General features: G+C 40.9%; 1 protein-coding gene across 2 annotated transcripts; it reads left to right on the forward strand.

Moving 5' to 3' along the window:
• Nucleotides 1-424: 424 nt before the first annotated feature.
• On the forward strand, nucleotides 425-12,655 carry LOC115760191 (TSC22 domain family protein 1). 2 transcript variants are annotated; one of them, XM_030701421.1, is made up of 3 exons: nucleotides 425-1,217; nucleotides 3,851-4,805; nucleotides 10,700-12,655. In XM_030701421.1, exons 2-3 carry the CDS (start codon nucleotides 4,041-4,043, stop codon nucleotides 11,984-11,986), a joined length of 2,052 nt encoding a protein of 683 aa, XP_030557281.1. In that variant the 5' UTR covers nucleotides 425-1,217; nucleotides 3,851-4,040; the 3' UTR covers nucleotides 11,987-12,655. The 2 variants fall into 2 exon arrangements, with proteins under 2 accessions (XP_030557281.1, XP_030557282.1); XM_030701422.1 differs by lacking the exons at nucleotides 425-1,217; nucleotides 3,851-4,805 and adding an exon at nucleotides 9,389-9,482.
• Nucleotides 12,656-17,643: the final 4,988 nt, after the last annotated feature.

Here is a 17,643-nt window from a genome sequence, read left to right on the forward strand (position 1 = left end):
AAGCAATGGCAGATTGAGGCAAAACTCTATCAACCTATAGAAATTTTACTACGCCGTAGTAGAAATTTTTAGATGTATTTATTGTAGCGTTATTTTCTGCCCTCGTTCGTTCAACTCGACCTCGCAACAGCCGCCACCCGCTGCTCTATCGACTGGGTCCAAACCTGAACCGCTCCTGTCTACTTGTTTGTTTAATTTTTTGCCATTTCTGCTTCGCATTCTATTTGTTTGTTTGACTCGCTGCGCATGTGTTGGTGCCAAGAAGCAACTAGCGTTCGTGCGAGGGCTGTTAAATGGGCTTTGAAACATGCTCTCGCACTGGACATTCACTACGCTAAAACTCATACTTATTTATAAACTATTATACTAAATATAATATAAATATCTATAAGTATTTATACACACAGATGTACTCACATGCTTGTCATGATTACTGTTGATTATTCTTGGAACGCACTCACATACATGTATAGCTGCCCTCGTTTTTGTGTTTTGGCGCGTACTCTGTTGCTGTTGTTTTTTAAGCATGACAAAGCACCGTACAATTTCACAACAGCAACTTCATTATGATGTTCGGCTTGTTTTTCCACGAAACAACTGTTTACCGAACGTGGCGGCTCTGCCGCTGCAGACGTCAACAGCGCAGTGGTGGCGCTGTCTGTTCTCTGTGCATACATATACGTGTGTATGCGTGTGTGTGTGTGTGTATGTGTATGTGTGCGTACGTTGTGCTTGTTTCATTCAAACGTCCACCGAGAAATTTCATTTCAATACGCAGCCCAGCCAACGACGCGTCGCAGTCGTCGCATTTGTAGGTTCGTTACAAATCGATTTCGATAAGTTTGTCAGTGTTTGTCGGGAAAAAGCGACGCACAGTTTAGATTCAGACGTTAGCTGGTGTGGTTCGCGAGCGGTTGTATCAGAGCGAGAGAGAGTGCGATTTAGGCGCGCAGAAGAAACTAGCGGTAACGGTAACATCGCTCTGCTTCTGAATAACAAGTGCGGGGGAGGCGAGGTGCCATTAACAGCAGCAGCAATCTGCCTGTTGTTCTCGTTGTTCGTGCTGTTGTTGCTCGTGTTGTTGTTGTTATTGTGTGTTTGCTGAACAAATAAAGGAAAAACAAATACATATGCCAATGAAGAAACGGCTCTAATATGTTGTTTCGAGAATGGAATGCTAATAAAAATACAACAAATTCTGAAATGTAAAATAAAATGTACGCACAGGCAAACTACGCTTTAAATATTTAAATACGTTTAACATATATTTTAATACATATATATGTATATTATTATTTTTTATACACTATCTCTCGCTGTGTGCGTTCGAGTGTTTACGGTTTGTTTTTTACGTGCCTTGAGATTTATTTTTAAGTTTTTGATCCGATTTTTTGTTGTTTACTTGTTGCGTTGTTTGACTATTTACTTGATTTTCGAAAATGACACAAGTGGAAGGCAGGCAAAGCGTATGTCTATTATCATACCGGGTCTTAACATACGTCTTACATGTATGATCACTGTTAACTCTCGATTCCTGTTATCAAATACTTTGTGGGAAACAAAATGTTTCTGCTTGTAAAATCGAATATTTTGTAAGCAATTTCCTTGCAATTAAGCAATAAAGTGAAGTTAATTATGTTTAATAATAAAAAAGACGTCATAAATATTTATGAATATAAATACTTGAATTGACTGTGGAAAGTTGAATTGCAATAAAAAGTTTCTAAATAAAAAAACCCAATCAGATTTAAATCAACTGATTTACTTGGAAATGAAAAAAAAACATGCACGCTAATTAATTTGTGGAAAATCCAATGTCATAAACAACTACAAGAAAAAAAAACCCTGGAAACACATGCAATTTGCACTAAATCCCATAAAACTATGCTACCTTCAAAAACACTGAAAAAAATAATTGAGCAAATGCTTAAAAACGACAAAATATGTTGCCCAAGTGCACTAAAATAACATTTTTAAATAAATTGAACGCTGAATCAACAAAATCAAATGCAGATCCATGTGAATATTGCAAGAAACTAAAAAAAACCGTGCAACTTCAGTTTACAGTGTTTTTCCCCTGTATGCGTGTGTGTGTGTGTGTGTGCGAGTGTGTCTTTGTGTACTCGCCTACCGTTATGATTCACCCAGCTGTTTGCGCAGCAGCATTTGCGCTCTGCGCAAATGTTCTGAGCAAAGGCATTAATACATATACTAAGGCACTTATTAAATGCAATGCGTGCTAAGCTAAATAATCAAGCGAACAGTCGCGACGCCGAACGAACGAACAACTTACCAGGAAGCAAATCGGGCGACAAAGATAGATGTCAAATCGAGATGTCGCACACATACACGCATACACTAACAGTAATATGCATGTGCGTGTGTGTGTGTGTGTGTGTGTGTGTGTGTACATAGCCCGCCGCGCAGTGTTGTCGTCTGAAAGCGCACGTGTCCCTGCTTAATTATGTCCGTGTGAGTGCGAGCATGTGCGTGTGTGTGTGTGTAAAAAGCTTCCGTCTATTGTGAATAACTGGACTGTTATCGATGTTGTTATTTTCGCTGTGACTTGTGACATTTGCACAAACGTTTACATGCCAAGAGAATTTCTTTCGAAAATGTTAATTCATGGCCAGGAAAAGCGAACGAACGGTTTGTCATTGAATACATATTGAACGACGTGAAAAACAACTTTGAGTCTTTTCCGAGCAATCGTTTAATACGTGCGAATAGCTAGACTAACAATGAGTAGCCCATAAGATTGTGAATACATTTTGTCCACGGGCTTCAATAAGGATCACAGGAATGTTTTTGTTTCAAGTCAAAGAAAGAGTTTTTTATGCGATTTGTTGTCAAAAAAAAAACAATTACATTTTACACTGAACAAAAAGATTTTGAAATAGTTGATCAACTGAAAGTTGTCAACTAGTCAGTGCATTTTATACCCTGTTCACAAAGTGATTAACAAGAGTATATGGGTTTCGTGCAATGTGCGTCTAGTTCGATTGGGGCGCTATTGGGGTCATGGGGTCATGGAATATGCATGGGTCAGCTAAAGTGTTTAGACAATTTGTCAATAATTCATATCTACGACAAATGTCGAGAAAAGAAAATTAATGAAAATCAACTATTATTGCGAATAACCTAAATAACAAATTGGCATAAAAAAAAAGCTTGTTATACTTAGACTAGAATACCCTGTAATGCTTATTGTTATCGATAGAAAGAGATTTTGACAAAATTGTAGAGTTAAGTGTGTATAAAGACGTGCTAAACTAGTCGGTTTAATCCTACAGGGTATTCTATTGGCAGTTCATTTGAGATCGATTTCAGCCGTGATTTTTTATATAGAACTTATACCATTCCCATGATCGTGATATTGTATAAAACTTGATTGTGTGTTTACGACTTTAGACGCTGACTAGTTAAATGGATTAACTAAATGATTCCTCGATTAATCAAAGAGCGCAGTTTGATGACAATCAGGATCTTAGTTTACTGAAAGCAGGACAAATATGAATTGTTTCTGTACAGATTAAATAGGATAGATATAGAAAGCATCCTGTTGTAAAGTCAATCAAATTTCAACACTAGAAATCCAATAAAAATTCCACTCTACTATCCCAAAAGCCGAACAAATCCTAGATTAAGCTAAAAGTAAACAACAAATTTGAAACCAAGTTCCAAATCAAAGATTCGCATTCGATTTACAGTAAAGAGATTTGGAATAAAACCCTATTTTCTCTATCTTTCTTTCGGGCATCTATTTGTGTTTAAGATAGATTTAAGACAGTTGCTTTTATCATTTATCCAACTAATTACTAAATCGAACTTGTTTTTTTCCCGATTGCAGTGTCGCGAGAGTATGATTAAAAGCCAGGTGATAAAATGTTGATTGAATGCATTTCGCGCAGCATTCCCTAAACAAATAGATCAGGAGAAAGTAAAGAACTGAGTTCCCGAACAAAATAAAACCTTATATCAAAAGCAGCTAGCGGGGAGCGGAAAGTGGAGAGCGGAAAGTGGAGAGTGGAGAGAAGCAAATGAACTTCAATCCGGATAGCTTTGTGACCGTCCAAAACGTGCATCATCCTTACCATCAGCGGGAGCGACACAACATCCCATTGCCGCCGAACTACGGAAGACAATCGGCAGTCGCGGTGGGGATCGAGATCGCCATCGGGTCAGGCGGCGCCAGGAGGAGCAGCGGCGGTGGTAGCAGTTCACCTAAAATCATGGAATGGACCAACGACGATGCATTAGAGCTTATCGAACAGTATCGCTGCCACACCGAGCTGTGGAATCGCGCCGATCCCAAGTACAAGGATAAGCTGTGCCGCTTCCGGGCATGGTCCGAGATCGCCGATCGCTTTGGCTGCAGCAAGGCCGAGGTGGAGCGCAAAATGAACGTTCTGCTCACACAGTACCGACGCGAGAAGCACAAGATGTTTGTCAAAATCTATCAGGGCATACAGCCCAATCCGTCCAAGTGGTATGCCTTCAAGCGCTTCGACTTCATGGAAGCCGGCGGCGGCAGCCTCAGCGGACTGCCCACCAGCGCCACAGTTGGCGGCGTAGCCAGCTCCTCCTCCTCCTCCGCAACCAGCAACACGCACAACGGACTCAATGGCCTGGCCGCTGCCGCGGTCGCTGCCGCTGCCTACGACAGCAGCACCATCGCGGCAGCGGCCAACGGCGGAGCCACCGGGCCGATTGGATGTGCTGGTGGTGCCACGACAACCACAACTGGAGCGCCTGCATCGCAGCACAGACGCATCAAAACCAAAGAGCTGAAATATTTCGGAGCGGTGAGTAATCGGCGCAAAAAATAACCGAATGCGTAAGCGTTTCTGCCAATGACAAAGACCCAAACAGTGACAAACAAACAACAGAATTGAGAGCGGAAAACGGAGAGCGGAGAGCGACGGCGGCGACCATTGGCTAGCCAAGCGGACCTTTAACCCATTCGTGCCCCACGGGCTCGCATCACCCCTTCGGGTGTTCGTTCTCTCTGAGCAGAAACATGACTTCCACATAAACGAATTTTTAGAATAGGTGCAATCTCTAGTATTATCTTCTGCTCACCTCAGCTCCCATTTTTCTTTCAATCATGATTGTTGAGCTTCAAATGGCCGAGCATTAAATTGCCAAGCTTTGTATGTTTATACAAAATATTTGCATATGTGTGTGTGTGCACACATGTATCTACATTTTTGACAGATTTTAAAATATTTTAACCTTTTTAACAATACACAAACTTGATAACTTTTATATAAATATTAAAAAATACTATAGTAAGGCCATTTTAAGGTGGCACCTCTTACGATAGTTTTGCAGCAGTCGCGCACACACACACACACTAACAAACACATGTGTATTCACTCTCGTTGTCATTCGGGTGTTAATTTCAATCAAAAGCGCAAAGTTAACTGTGCTGAATACGCTGACTGAGAGTCAAATGGAACGCCATGTGCGCAAGTGACTTGCTGTTTCTGCTGCCGACAGCGAGAGAGAACGAGAGGGAGAGAGCAGCAGCATTTGCCTCTCCTGTCTCTCTCACAATTATTGTCCGGATCGTTTTGTGTGTGTGTGTGTGTGCATGTGTTCTGTTGTTGACGATCAAAACAGAATTAAAATTTTACGCATAAATTTTTCTTAGGAACTTGCCGTTGTGTGCGTGAGGTATTGCCCTGACTTACGCGAGAATCTGTGCACATGCATACATATGCATATATGTATGTATTTAAATAATGTGCACCGTGTGCGTGAGTTGTTTTTATGTATTTGCTTTGTCGCGCCAAGCAAGCAAGCTGAGGGGAACGAGCGCTGCTGACATTTCGTCGCCGCTGTCGCTGCTCGCTCACATGCTCTGCTTTTGTCTGATGAAATGTTTGTTTTGCACGGCAAAATGCGCGTAGCACTTGCCGTCGTTGTTGTGATGTTTTGGTTTGTGGTTGCCCCGTGGCCTCCCCGCGCGTGTACCTCTCACACGCGCTTGTGCATGAATGTGTGCGTGCGTATATGTGCATATAAAAACATTTGTAGGTGCATGTGTGTATGTATGTGTTTGATTGTAATTCGTTTGCTGTTCATTTTCCTTGTGCGCTTTTGTTTTTATTTTTACTTGGGCCTGTGGTTTTCATTTGTTTTGTAGTATGTACTGTTGCCGCCGTTGTTGTTTTTGTTGTTTGCTTTTTGCTGTTTCAGTTCTGTTTGTCAGAGTTATCAAAACAAAATGCGAGCAAGCAGCATTATTGTTGTAGTTGCTCCTGTTTTCATTTGCTTTGCTGTTATTTCTAAAAAAATAAATACAGTTTTGTTCTGCGTAAGAATTGGATATTGCCAGAGTGAGTGGGCGTGGTCATGCTAATGCAAGCAACTTGTCCAGATACTCTACTTGTTACGATTATTACTCTTGTAGCGTACATACAGACATACGTACATACGTAAATACATATATTTTACTATATTTCCAGAGGAAAACATAAAATTGCATTCTCCTCGAACTTTTCACACCTGGCTCGCCTACACCTTGCACTTTTTACTGTCTTCTCATGGCTGAGTTGTTTTTGTTTTTCGTCATTATTTGGGCGCCCACGCCCACTATGCTACCCCAAAGCGCACATGCACGTACATGTGTACATATGTATGTGTATGTGTGTATGTAGATAGTGTGTACGTAATTTTGCCCATATTTTACAACTGTTTTGTTGTGGAATTTTCTCCAAGACACCAAATAACAACAATATGTTGTATCTTGTTGTTGTTGCTGGGACTCGCGGCCGCAATGTTGTGGCTATGCCAAGCGGCGACGTTGACGTCGACTCGGAGCTGCGTTGCCGCCGCCACACGCGTTGACTGCGTTTTGATACCGTTGCCCTGCCCCTAGAATTTCATATTGCTGTCGCTAATCCCCCCTCTTTCAGTTTGTTTGTGTTTATAAAATGCACGCCTGTTTCCTATTGTTCCTGTAGATGGAGCAGTAGCAACTGTTGTTGCTGCTGTGTTTGTAATTTGCGTGTTTTGTTTTCTCTCGCATGCGCTTTTATGAAATGCGCTCCCTGCCCCCTGCCCCCCTGCAGCGCGGCGGGACTGAAAAGTGCAAACGCAAATAAGAAGCAGTAGCCGAAGCAGCAGCAGCAGTAAGCAATGCAACCGAAAGCAGCGCAGCAGACTGCGACTGCGACTGCGACGACGACGACGACGGCGACTGCGACTGTGACGCCAGCGCTTGGTTTTGTTTACTCATTCATCGCAAAGTTGCTTAGCTATGCGCGCAGCGTTGCCAGCTTGGCTGAAAATCGACTTTGACGGTGGGGTAAGGTCCACATTAACGGTTTGTTTTCGCGAAAGTTTTGCAAGAATTTGGACTTTTTTGGAGCATTTGCTTGAAAGGGTGTCTTTCAACTTCTGGTAAGAGTTTGTTTGGCAGCATGGACTGATAATAGGTGTGAAACCTATTTAATCAATTGATTCTACAAACAACACAACACAAATATCTTTGGCACGTCGAAAGGTAAATGGCCTCTATAAACACACTTTTGGAACTGTTTTGGACGTAAAGTCAAGTTCGCCAGGAGGCGGCACACATATGGTCAGGACGTGGAGTCCGCAGGCCACTAATCACCAAATTTCTCATGCCCATCTGACATTCCTCTCTTATTTTGACGATTATAAAATATGGGGAAATTGTGCTTATTCATTATTTTTGAGCGATCGTTCCTATGACAGCTATGTTGATTATAAAGTGGTCCGATTCCGACAAAAGTGCTGCTGACTATAGAACTATAGACTCTAGAGTCTTATTTGCATAGAAATAGACTAACAAGGTTCTATCGAAGCGGCTACTGATCAAGAATATACATAGATATATACCCTATGGGGTCAAAGATGTCTTCTTTTTTGACTAATTTGTAATATCCTGACTACGAATTCAAAATTATCGAATAGATTAGTCTTTTTTAAAGGTTGACAAGCTGAACTTTCGGGTCTAGGCTCAATTCCAAAGTTCTTCCACCGAACAAATAGCCAATTCAAACGTATTCCCTGAATCAATTAAATTTTCACAAATATATTTGGAAATGAATTTGAGGTCGATCGGATGGTAAACATAAAAGGTTCTGATATTCGTGTTTTCGCGTTTTTTCCACACTTGCGAGTGGAAAAAGGTAACTGCAGTACAAATGTTAGCTTCCTAGCTCTGAAGGCTTGAACTGTTACCAATTAGTTGGTCCGTTAGTTAGGACAAACAGTTTTTTTGTGTAGAGATGAAAATACCTGTAACTGGTGAAAAAGTGTGACTATTCCAAAATACGACTGTGATGACGCGATGCTCATTCACATTTGGGCGACGTGACGGCGACGAAACTGATGCAGTCTGATGCAGTTTTATGAATGTGAGTGTGTATTAGTTTCGGGCTTGTGGTGCAAAAATACTGTTGTGGGAGAGCGGGGTGGGGGTAGAACAGCTCCATATGTGGTGCCAAAAGGATTAGAGAACACGGTGTGCAGCGTAGTTGTTGTGGGTTATTTATTCGTTGGATTGCATGATAATCAGTTTGTTTACATTTTTCAGTTGCACACGCACACACATGCAGTGAGAGTACATTTTCTACATAAAAGCACACACACGTGCGCACGTAAAGACACACACACGCCTACGTACATGAACATACGTAGGTATATGTGTGTACACACATGCATACACTGAGAGAGAGAGAGAGTTAATTTTGTTAGCGGCTCCGTCTGCTGCTGCGCCACGCAAAAACAAGTCAGACACGCACACATGCACGCTAGCTGTAAATACGTAAACAACAACCAAAAACAGCTGCCGCAATAAAAATAACAACAAAGCAAAACGGCAAGCGACACAAACAACGAATAGCAGTTCAGTTGTTGTTTTTGTGAATTGTAGAAAGTTCTAGGCGCCAGAGACAAGACGATTCAGGGCCCAAAGAGTATAGGCAAATAGAGTGAGAGGAGAACGATCGCTGATGACTGTGCGCATTAGCATGTGTCGTACGCGCCCCGCCAACGTGGGGTAGGTTGTTAATATTAATGAACTGCTGCTGCTGCTGTGTAGCTTTTCATCTTTCCTCTTCTTCGCTCTTCTTCTTCCATGTACGAGATGGGTTGCTCATATTTTCATGTTAAGCTCCGCTCGCATATACGATCGCTCTCTTGCTTACGCTCTCCCAGTCGGCGCACACACACATACAATATAATGCGATAACAATAACAAAAAGCACAGATCTCTCTCTCTCTCGCTCTCTTTGGTGCTTGCGCTCGCCTCTCTTTGACTGTGACGATACGATGTCGCTTTTCAAAACTTACTACGCCGCTAGAAAATTTCGACAATGTGAGTTGCGTTGTCGTCGTTGTCGTGTCGTTCGATCGCAACAAAAGTATTTACCAAACACGCACAAATACGCATAATAAACTTGTTAAATACGTGTAATATCCCTGCACTATGCATTACAATAACGGTAACAGCATCAAAAATAACCAACCTGCGGTATCGTCGCAACGTAGGACAGCTGCTGCTGAGGCACCAACACCAACAAAAACTGTACTAAATATGCTTGAATTCAATTTCTTCTTCTATGCCAACATACATACATATTATTGTCTTGATTGCCCTTAGATTTTTGTAAAGGGTGTGTTGTGTATGTATCTAGCAGATACAGATATCTTCGTGTATAAATAGTATAGGGATTACATATGGAATGTCGGTTCGCGCGACACCTGTTCGTCCTTTGGCAGGTTGCATTCCAGTCCTTTTAGATGTTGGTCGAGCCAAGTGCAGACTTAACTAAATCTCAACTGTTACCATATGAATATGGAGACCTTGGCTATTAAGAGCGAGCTTACACTTCAAAGAGAATATCTATCTATGCTCCTTTCATGTCAAGGAAGCCTGTCAATGTAAGCCTCCTGCTCAGACTTACTTTAACCTCCAACGAATCTATCTTTTAGGTGTTTTGCTCATTTTAAAGCTTTCTTATTTGTATCTGCATAATTGCTAGTCCTCAGCATCTAGATAAGTCAGTTTTTATGGGCAGCTCCAGGCACTCATCCTGTTAGTTCCACGCAGAATTTATTCCTAGAGTCCCTTTTCGTCCACCTCCATAAACTTTGATACTTTCCATAAGGAGAGATCGGAAGTTTCTCAATCTTCTAGTCGTTTCTTCTCTCGTTTCCTTCCCAATGAATTTTGCTTAGATTGGTTTTCAACAAGGTTTTATATCTTATTAATCCTCGATCTTTTTTGGAGCAGAACATTCTTAGAAAACTTCCAGTAAAGTCCCTTAAGATTTATGTATGGGGTTGACACCTTCAGGATTCCGTCTTGGCAGAGCAGAGACTCAGTTTTTTGGAATAGTGGCAGTTCGACGCATCCTGATCTTAAAAAGCTTTTGCCGGAACGAATAAACACTGTCAAAGACTTAATCGTAATCAGTTCCAAAAGGAAATTGTTAGTTTCATTATATCACTTCTTTTTTATTAAATAATAATCTCATTCTTCAGAAATGTAGATTAAAAAGGCGCGGAGCATCGACCTTGTTGTGGGCCCATGGGCTTTATCTTGATATGTTTGTCAGGCATAAAAGCGAGTCTTATTTTTGCGCCGTATTTTTGACAGTCGCATTGATTTTGACCCTGACAATAACTTCTTTTTGGTCTTACCTTGTTTCCTTTGCAGATGGGCCTGAATATACCCATGCTGATAGCAAGTAGTCAAACACAGCTGGACAACTGGAACACGGCGGGTCAGTACTCGCCGCCGATAGGCAGTGCCGGCGGCGGAGCCGGAGGCATACCCAGTTCTCAGCCGCAGCAGCTGCGCGTTGCTCTGCCCATGTCTTATGGCGCTGCCAGCGGCACGCCCTACACGGTCGGAGGCGGCGGCGGAGGGGGCGGCAGCAGCAGCAGCGAGTTCCAGCCTAGTCCGCACAAGACCGTCGACACGTCGGATAACGAAGACAACCCGATGAGGGACGAGGCGGCGTTGACGGCGACAGCGAGCGCGCTGGGGCAGCTGGCGGCCAAAGTGGAACGCCGCTCGCCGGTCTCCTCCAGCATGGGCGCAGGCAGAGGCAGTGAAGACGGCGGCTTGGGTAACGCGCACGGTGCAACCGAGAATCCTGGCTGTGATCAGGCGCTGGTTGCAGTCGCCCTGAGCGAGGCCGGGTCTAGTCCAATACCCAACACCAACACCAATACGAACATGCACGAGGCGCACAAGAATCATCTGCTGCAGTCGAGTCCTGCGTCAGCACGTGCGGCAACACCTCGTCATGCGCACGAGCAACTGCATCATGGCCACCATGCGCTGCAGCATCATGCTCATGGGCAGCACCCGGATGAGCTGGATATCAAACAGGAGCTGGTTGACTACTTTCATCCCCCGTCCGTGTCCGCAGCTCCACCACCGCCAGACTCACATCGTTCCTATAGCTCGGCCGGCGAGGAAAGCCGCCTCCATCTGGACATGGCGCAGGATCTGCGTGTGGCCCAGGCCAAGGCGCAGGCCAACTTTGGCTCCTTTGTCCTGCCCCCGCGTAGCAGCAGCGCCCAGTTGGCCGCAGCCGCCGCGGCAGCCTCAATGCCCCTGAACATGCGCAAGCTGACAGCAGCTTCGAGTGCCGGGCACATGCTCATGAACTCGCTGCTCAGCTCGAGGGAGAGCATGTCCGATGCGGACGGCGACGTGGACAACGATGAGGCCACTGAATCGGCAGCTAGTCCGGGTCACATCAAGAGCAGCGTTTCGGCACAGGACGCCGGCTCCGCGGCGGCTGCAGCCGCTGCTCTGTACGCAGAGAGTCTCAGCCGGGACGATTGCGATTTTGTGGGCTCCAATGTGTCCATGAAGCTGCGCACCATGGACCGTACGCAGCGCATCATCGCCGAGAAACTAATCAGCGAGGTGCTCTTCTTTGGGCAGTTCAACGAGCTGGAACGAACTGCGTGCATCCAGCCCAAGTGACAGCGACGTCCAAGGAAGTGGACGAGTGCGGGACGTGTAGGTTTAGGTACGGGCAAGGGTATTACAACTGAGAATGGAATGGCAACGGGTTTGGAAATGGCTTGGAACATGGCAAATAGACAAAATGAAATTTCACTGTGAAATAGCCAAGAAAACTAACCACCACCACCACAAAAAAACAACAACAACAACAACAAAACAAAACAAACAGTACAATTTACTTTTAGTTCAACGGGGCCTAACTAAGGGGCTCATCTGTACAAAGCACATGGGGCAGCGTTACTTAGAACCAGATAGCTGTAAGGACAGCGGATCAACATGAACACGAACAGGATTTGGACCTGGTTTGGAAAGCAATCGGATTGACTTCCGAGACGGTTTCCAACGGGCTAACTAACAATAGCAACACAACTAACCGACAGAATCTCAGTATTACTTATAAAATACATCAACTTGGGTGTAGTAAGTGTATATACAGCACCTACAACTATATCATAGAAATGCAACCCCGGCGGCGGGAGGGGGGAAGCACAAAAAGCATTTGCCATGTTGGGCCTCTCAGAAACGATCCGACCATGTCCAGTGGGCTTTTTATTTTTATACGGTAGGCCCAATACACAGCAGGAGAGGAACTTTATAAAGAAAAGCCCACGTTGGGCGTAAAATTACGAAAGACAAAGCCAGTTGCTGGTAAAGTGCTGAAAGTTGGCAATTTTGTAAACCCAAAACTCGTCTGTTGGGGTTTTTTCAAGGATAATCAACGCACTTTGGGGAAAATGCATATGTATATATATATATATTATAAATACCAACATGTACAGATCTATATGTTTTATAGTTAGTAGTGTTATATATCAATGTACCTTATTTTAAAACTAAAATGTTTTTGTAGTCATTTAAGTCTGGTCGTTAACTTACAAACACCAATCAACACAGCAACTGAAACCAACCAACATAAGATATGTAACAAAAAAAACAAAAAAACAAAACAGAACCGTGTGAAGGAATCAATTTGTATAAAGCTAAAGCTATGCAGGTCGTCGTCACTAGTTTGTTAATCAAGAAAACAAAACAAAAAACAAAACCAAACCAACAAATACACAAAATACACTATTATAAATAAATATTGTAATATTATTGTACATTATTTTGCGTGCATGTTCACTAGGCCCTAATGATGTTTGCATAATGTTTAAGTAGACCTATATATATATATATATATATATATATATATATACAAAAAGCAACAAAAAACTGAAATGATGAAAAACATTAAATTTATTTATAAAACAAAACAAAAATCCACAAATTAGTCATATAAATTATAAAAGAAAGACTCAACTTTGCACACATTTTAGTTTCGGGAAGTGGAACTTCAAACTTCTTTAATGCGGCTTACAAAGTAAACTAGGGGAAATTAACTGATTTCAAGTCCCCGCTTTGGAGTTCCATTATTGGATTCATCAGCCCAATCAAAAAGACTTTTTCGACTGATCTAAGCTGTTATGAAACTGAGCACAGCTTTGCTTTTTTGTGTGGCAGTCTGTCTCCGTATCTTCCATCATAACTGAGGAGGGCTAGGTAGTTGTCCTCCAACATGGAAATCTCTCTTGCCAGGCCCTGGTTAGGAATATTGCAAGGTGCTAAGTAATTGCTCAGAGAACCTTAGCTGGGAAGCCAGAAGGCGTTGATTCTTAAATATATTTTGATGTTAGCTCTAAGAAGTCATAATTTAATAATTTCTGACAAGGATTCTCTTCTACTTTCAATAATGGTTGACCACGAGCTGAAGGAGTTAAATTGGTTTGGATTCAGACTCTGGAATTCAAATGACATTTCTCAGCATAAAGTCCAAAGTGGAAACTAGTTCAAATCTAATCCGATTTGCACGAGGTTTGGGTCTTTGATCATGGCTTGGCCTCTATCTGTAGATCAGGTAGCTCAGAATAGTCAGTCCAAAATACATAAGAGCAACCGTTTTTTTGATACAGCTCACGCGAGATTATCCTGCTACCCCAATAACGATTTGTTTGTAAAGTCAACCCTTTTTGATGATTTTTTGGCATATCTCGGCCAAATAATGTCCGATTTTGGAAAGATATACCATTTTTGACTCGTAAGGATCAGAACTATCGATTGGCGTTCAAGAAATGAAAATCTAAATTTTGACCCAAATCGACCAAAAAAGCAAGGGGTTACATCACGTTTTTTCTCAAAATCGAGGTCGGTCCGAAATTCAAAACTTTTTCGATGATTTTTTGAATATCTCGAGTATATATCGTCTGATTTTGAAATTTTATACCTTTTTGAATTCGTACGGATCCCTACTATCAATTGGCATTAAAGTTAATTAACAATCGATGGCTTGAAAAAAGTTGTTGACCCAAGAACGATTTGTTTGTAAAGTCAACGCTTTTTGATGATTTTTTGGCATATCTCGGCCAAATAATGTCCGATTTTGGAAAGATATACCATTTTTGACTCGTAAGGATCAGAACTATCGATTGGCGTTCAAGAAATGAAAATCTAAATTTTGACCCAAATCGACCAAAAAGCAAGGGGTTACATCACGTTTTTTCTCAAAATCGGGGTCGGTTCGAAAATCAAAACTTTTTCGATGATTTTTTTTGAATATCTCGAGTATATATCGTCTGATTTTGAAATTTTGTACCTTTTTGAATTCGTACGGATCCCTACTATCAATTGGCATTCAAGTTAATTAACAATCGATGGCTTGAAAAAAGTTGTTGACCCAAGAACGATTTGTTTGTAACGTCAACGCTTTTTGATGATTTTTTGGCATATCTCGGCCAAATAATGTCCGATTTTGGAAAGATATACCATTTTTGACTCGTAAGGATCAGAACTATCGATTGGCGTTCAAGAAATGAAAATCTAAATTTTGACCCAAATCGACCAAAAAAGCAAGGGGTTACATCACGTTTTTTCACAAAATCGGGGTCGGTTCGAAAATCAAAACTTTTTCGATGATTTTTTTTGAATATCTCGAGTATATATCGTCTGATTTTGAAATTTTATACCTTTTTGAATTCGTACGGATCCCTACTATCAATTGGCATTAAAGTTAATTAACAATCGATGGCTTGAAAAAAATTGTTGACCCAAGAACGATTTGTTTGTAAAGTCAACGCTTTTTGATGATTTTTTGGCATATCTCGGCCAAATAATGTCCGATTTTGGAAAGATATACCATTTTTGACTCGTAAGGATCAGAACTATCGATTGGCGTTCAAGAAATGAAAATCTAAATTTTGACCCAAATCGACCAAAAAAGCAAGGGGTTACATCACGTTTTTTCACAAAATCGGGGTCGGTTCGAAAATCAAAACTTTTTCGATGATTTTTTTTGAATATCTCGAGTATATATCGTCTGATTTTGAAATTTTATACCTTTTTGAATTCGTACGGATCCCTACTATCAATTGGCATTAAAGTTAATTAACAATCGATGGCTTGAAAAAAGTTGTTGACCCAAGAACGATTTGTTTGTAAAGTCAACCCTTTTTGATGATTTTTTGGCATATCTCGGCCAAATAATGTCCGATTTTGGAAAGATATACCATTTTTGACTCGTAAGGATCAGAACTATCGATTGGCGTTCAAGAAATGAAAATCTAAATTTTGACCCAAATCGACCAAAAAAGCAAGGGGTTACATCACGTTTTTTCTCGAAATCGGGGTCGGTCCGAAATTCAAAACTTTTTCGATGATTTTTTTTGAATATCTCTAGTATATATCGTCTGATTTTGAAATTTTATACCTTTTTGAATTCGTACGGATCCCTACTATCAATTGGCATTAAAGTTAATTAACAATCGATGGCTTGAAAAAAGTTGTTGACTCAAGAACGATTTGTTTGTAAAGTCAACCCTTTTTGATGATTTTTTGGCATATCTCGGCCAAATAATGTCCGATTTTGGAAAGATATACCATTTTTGACTCGTAAGGATCAGAACTATCGATTGGCGTTCAAGAAATGAAAATCTAAATTTTGACCCAAATCGACCAAAAAAGCAAGGGGTTACATCACGTTTTTTCTCAAAATCGGGGTCGGTTCGAAAATCAAAACTTTTTAGATGATTTTTTTGAATATCTCAAGTATATATCGTCTGATTTTGAAATTTTGTACCTTTTTGAATTCGTACGGATCCCTACTATCAATTGGCATTAAAGTTAATTAACAATCGATGGCTTGAAAAAAGTTGTTGACTCAAGAACGGTTTGCTTTGTAAAGTCAACCCTTTTTGATGATTTTTTGGCATATCTCGGCCAAATAATGTCCGATTTTGGAAAGATATACCATTTTTGACTCGTAAGGATCAGAACTATCGATTGGCGTTCAAGAAATGAAAATCTAAATTTTGACCCAAATCGACCAAAAAAGCAAGGGGTTACATCACGTTTTTTCTCGAAATCGGGGTCGGTCCGAAATTCAAAACTTTTTCGATGATTTTTTTTTGAATATCTCTAGTATATATCGTCTGATTTTGAAATTTTATACCTTTTTGAATTCGTACGGATCCCTACTATCAATTGGCATTAAAGTTAATTAACAATCGATGGCTTGAAAAAAGTTGTTGACTCAAGAACGATTTGTTTGTAAAGTCAACCCTTTTTGATGATTTTTTGGCATATCTCGGCCAAATAATGTCCGATTTTGGAAAGATATACCATTTTTGACTCGTAAGGATCAGAACTATCGATTGGCGTTCAAGAAATGAAAATCTAAATTTTGACCCAAATCGACCAAAAAAGCAAGGGGTTACATCACGTTTTTTCACAAAATCGGGGTCGGTTCGAAAATCAAAACTTTTTCGATGATTTTTTTTGAATATCTCGAGTATATATCGTCTGATTTTGAAATTTTATACCTTTTTGAATTCGTGCGGATCCCTACTATCAATTGGCATTAAAGTTATTTAACAATCGATGGCTTGAAAAAAGTTGTTGACCCAAGAACGATTTGTTTGTAAAGTCAACCCTTTTTGATGATTTTTTGGCATATCTCGGCCAAATAATGTCCGATTTTGGAAAGATATACCATTTTTGACTCGTAAGGATCAGAACTATCGATTGGCGTTCAAGAAATGAAAATCTAAATTTTGACCCAAATCGACCAAAAAAGCAAGGGGTTACATCACGTTTTTTCACAAAATCGGGGTCGGTTCGAAAATCAAAACTTTTTCGATGATTTTTTTTGAATATCTCGAGTATATATCGTCTGATTTTGAAATTTTATACCTTTTTGAATTCGTACGGATCCCTACTATCAATTGGCATTAAAGTTAATTAACAATCGATGGCTTGAAAAAAATTGTTGACCCAAGAACGATTTGTTTGTAAAGTCAACGCTTTTTGATGATTTTTTGGCATATCTCGGCCAAATAATGTCCGATTTTGGAAAGATATACCATTTTTGACTCGTAAGGATCAGAACTATCGATTGGCGTTCAAGAAATGAAAATCTAAATTTTGACCCAAATCGACCAAAAAAGCAAGGGGTTACATCACGTTTTTTCACAAAATCGGGGTCGGTTCGAAAATCAAAACTTTTTCGATGATTTTTTTTGAATATCTCGAGTATATATCGTCTGATTTTGAAATTTTATACCTTTTTGAATTCGTACGGATCCCTA

Source organism: Drosophila novamexicana, unplaced genomic scaffold (assembly GCF_003285875.2).
Source record: "Drosophila novamexicana strain 15010-1031.04,08,12 unplaced genomic scaffold, DnovRS2.1 tig00000387-arrow-pilon, whole genome shotgun sequence".
Taxonomy (NCBI): domain Eukaryota; kingdom Metazoa; phylum Arthropoda; class Insecta; order Diptera; family Drosophilidae; genus Drosophila; species Drosophila novamexicana.

Excerpts from the sequence above, each read along its gene's own strand:
- LOC115760191 (XM_030701421.1), top strand. The coding sequence starts at position 4,041 with ATGAACTTCAATCCGGATAGCTTTGTGACCGTCCAAAACGTGCATCAT. Across the intron at positions 4,806-10,699 it reads AGCTGAAATATTTCGGAGCG|ATGGGCCTGAATATACCCAT; the intron begins GTGAGTAATCGG and ends TTTCCTTTGCAG.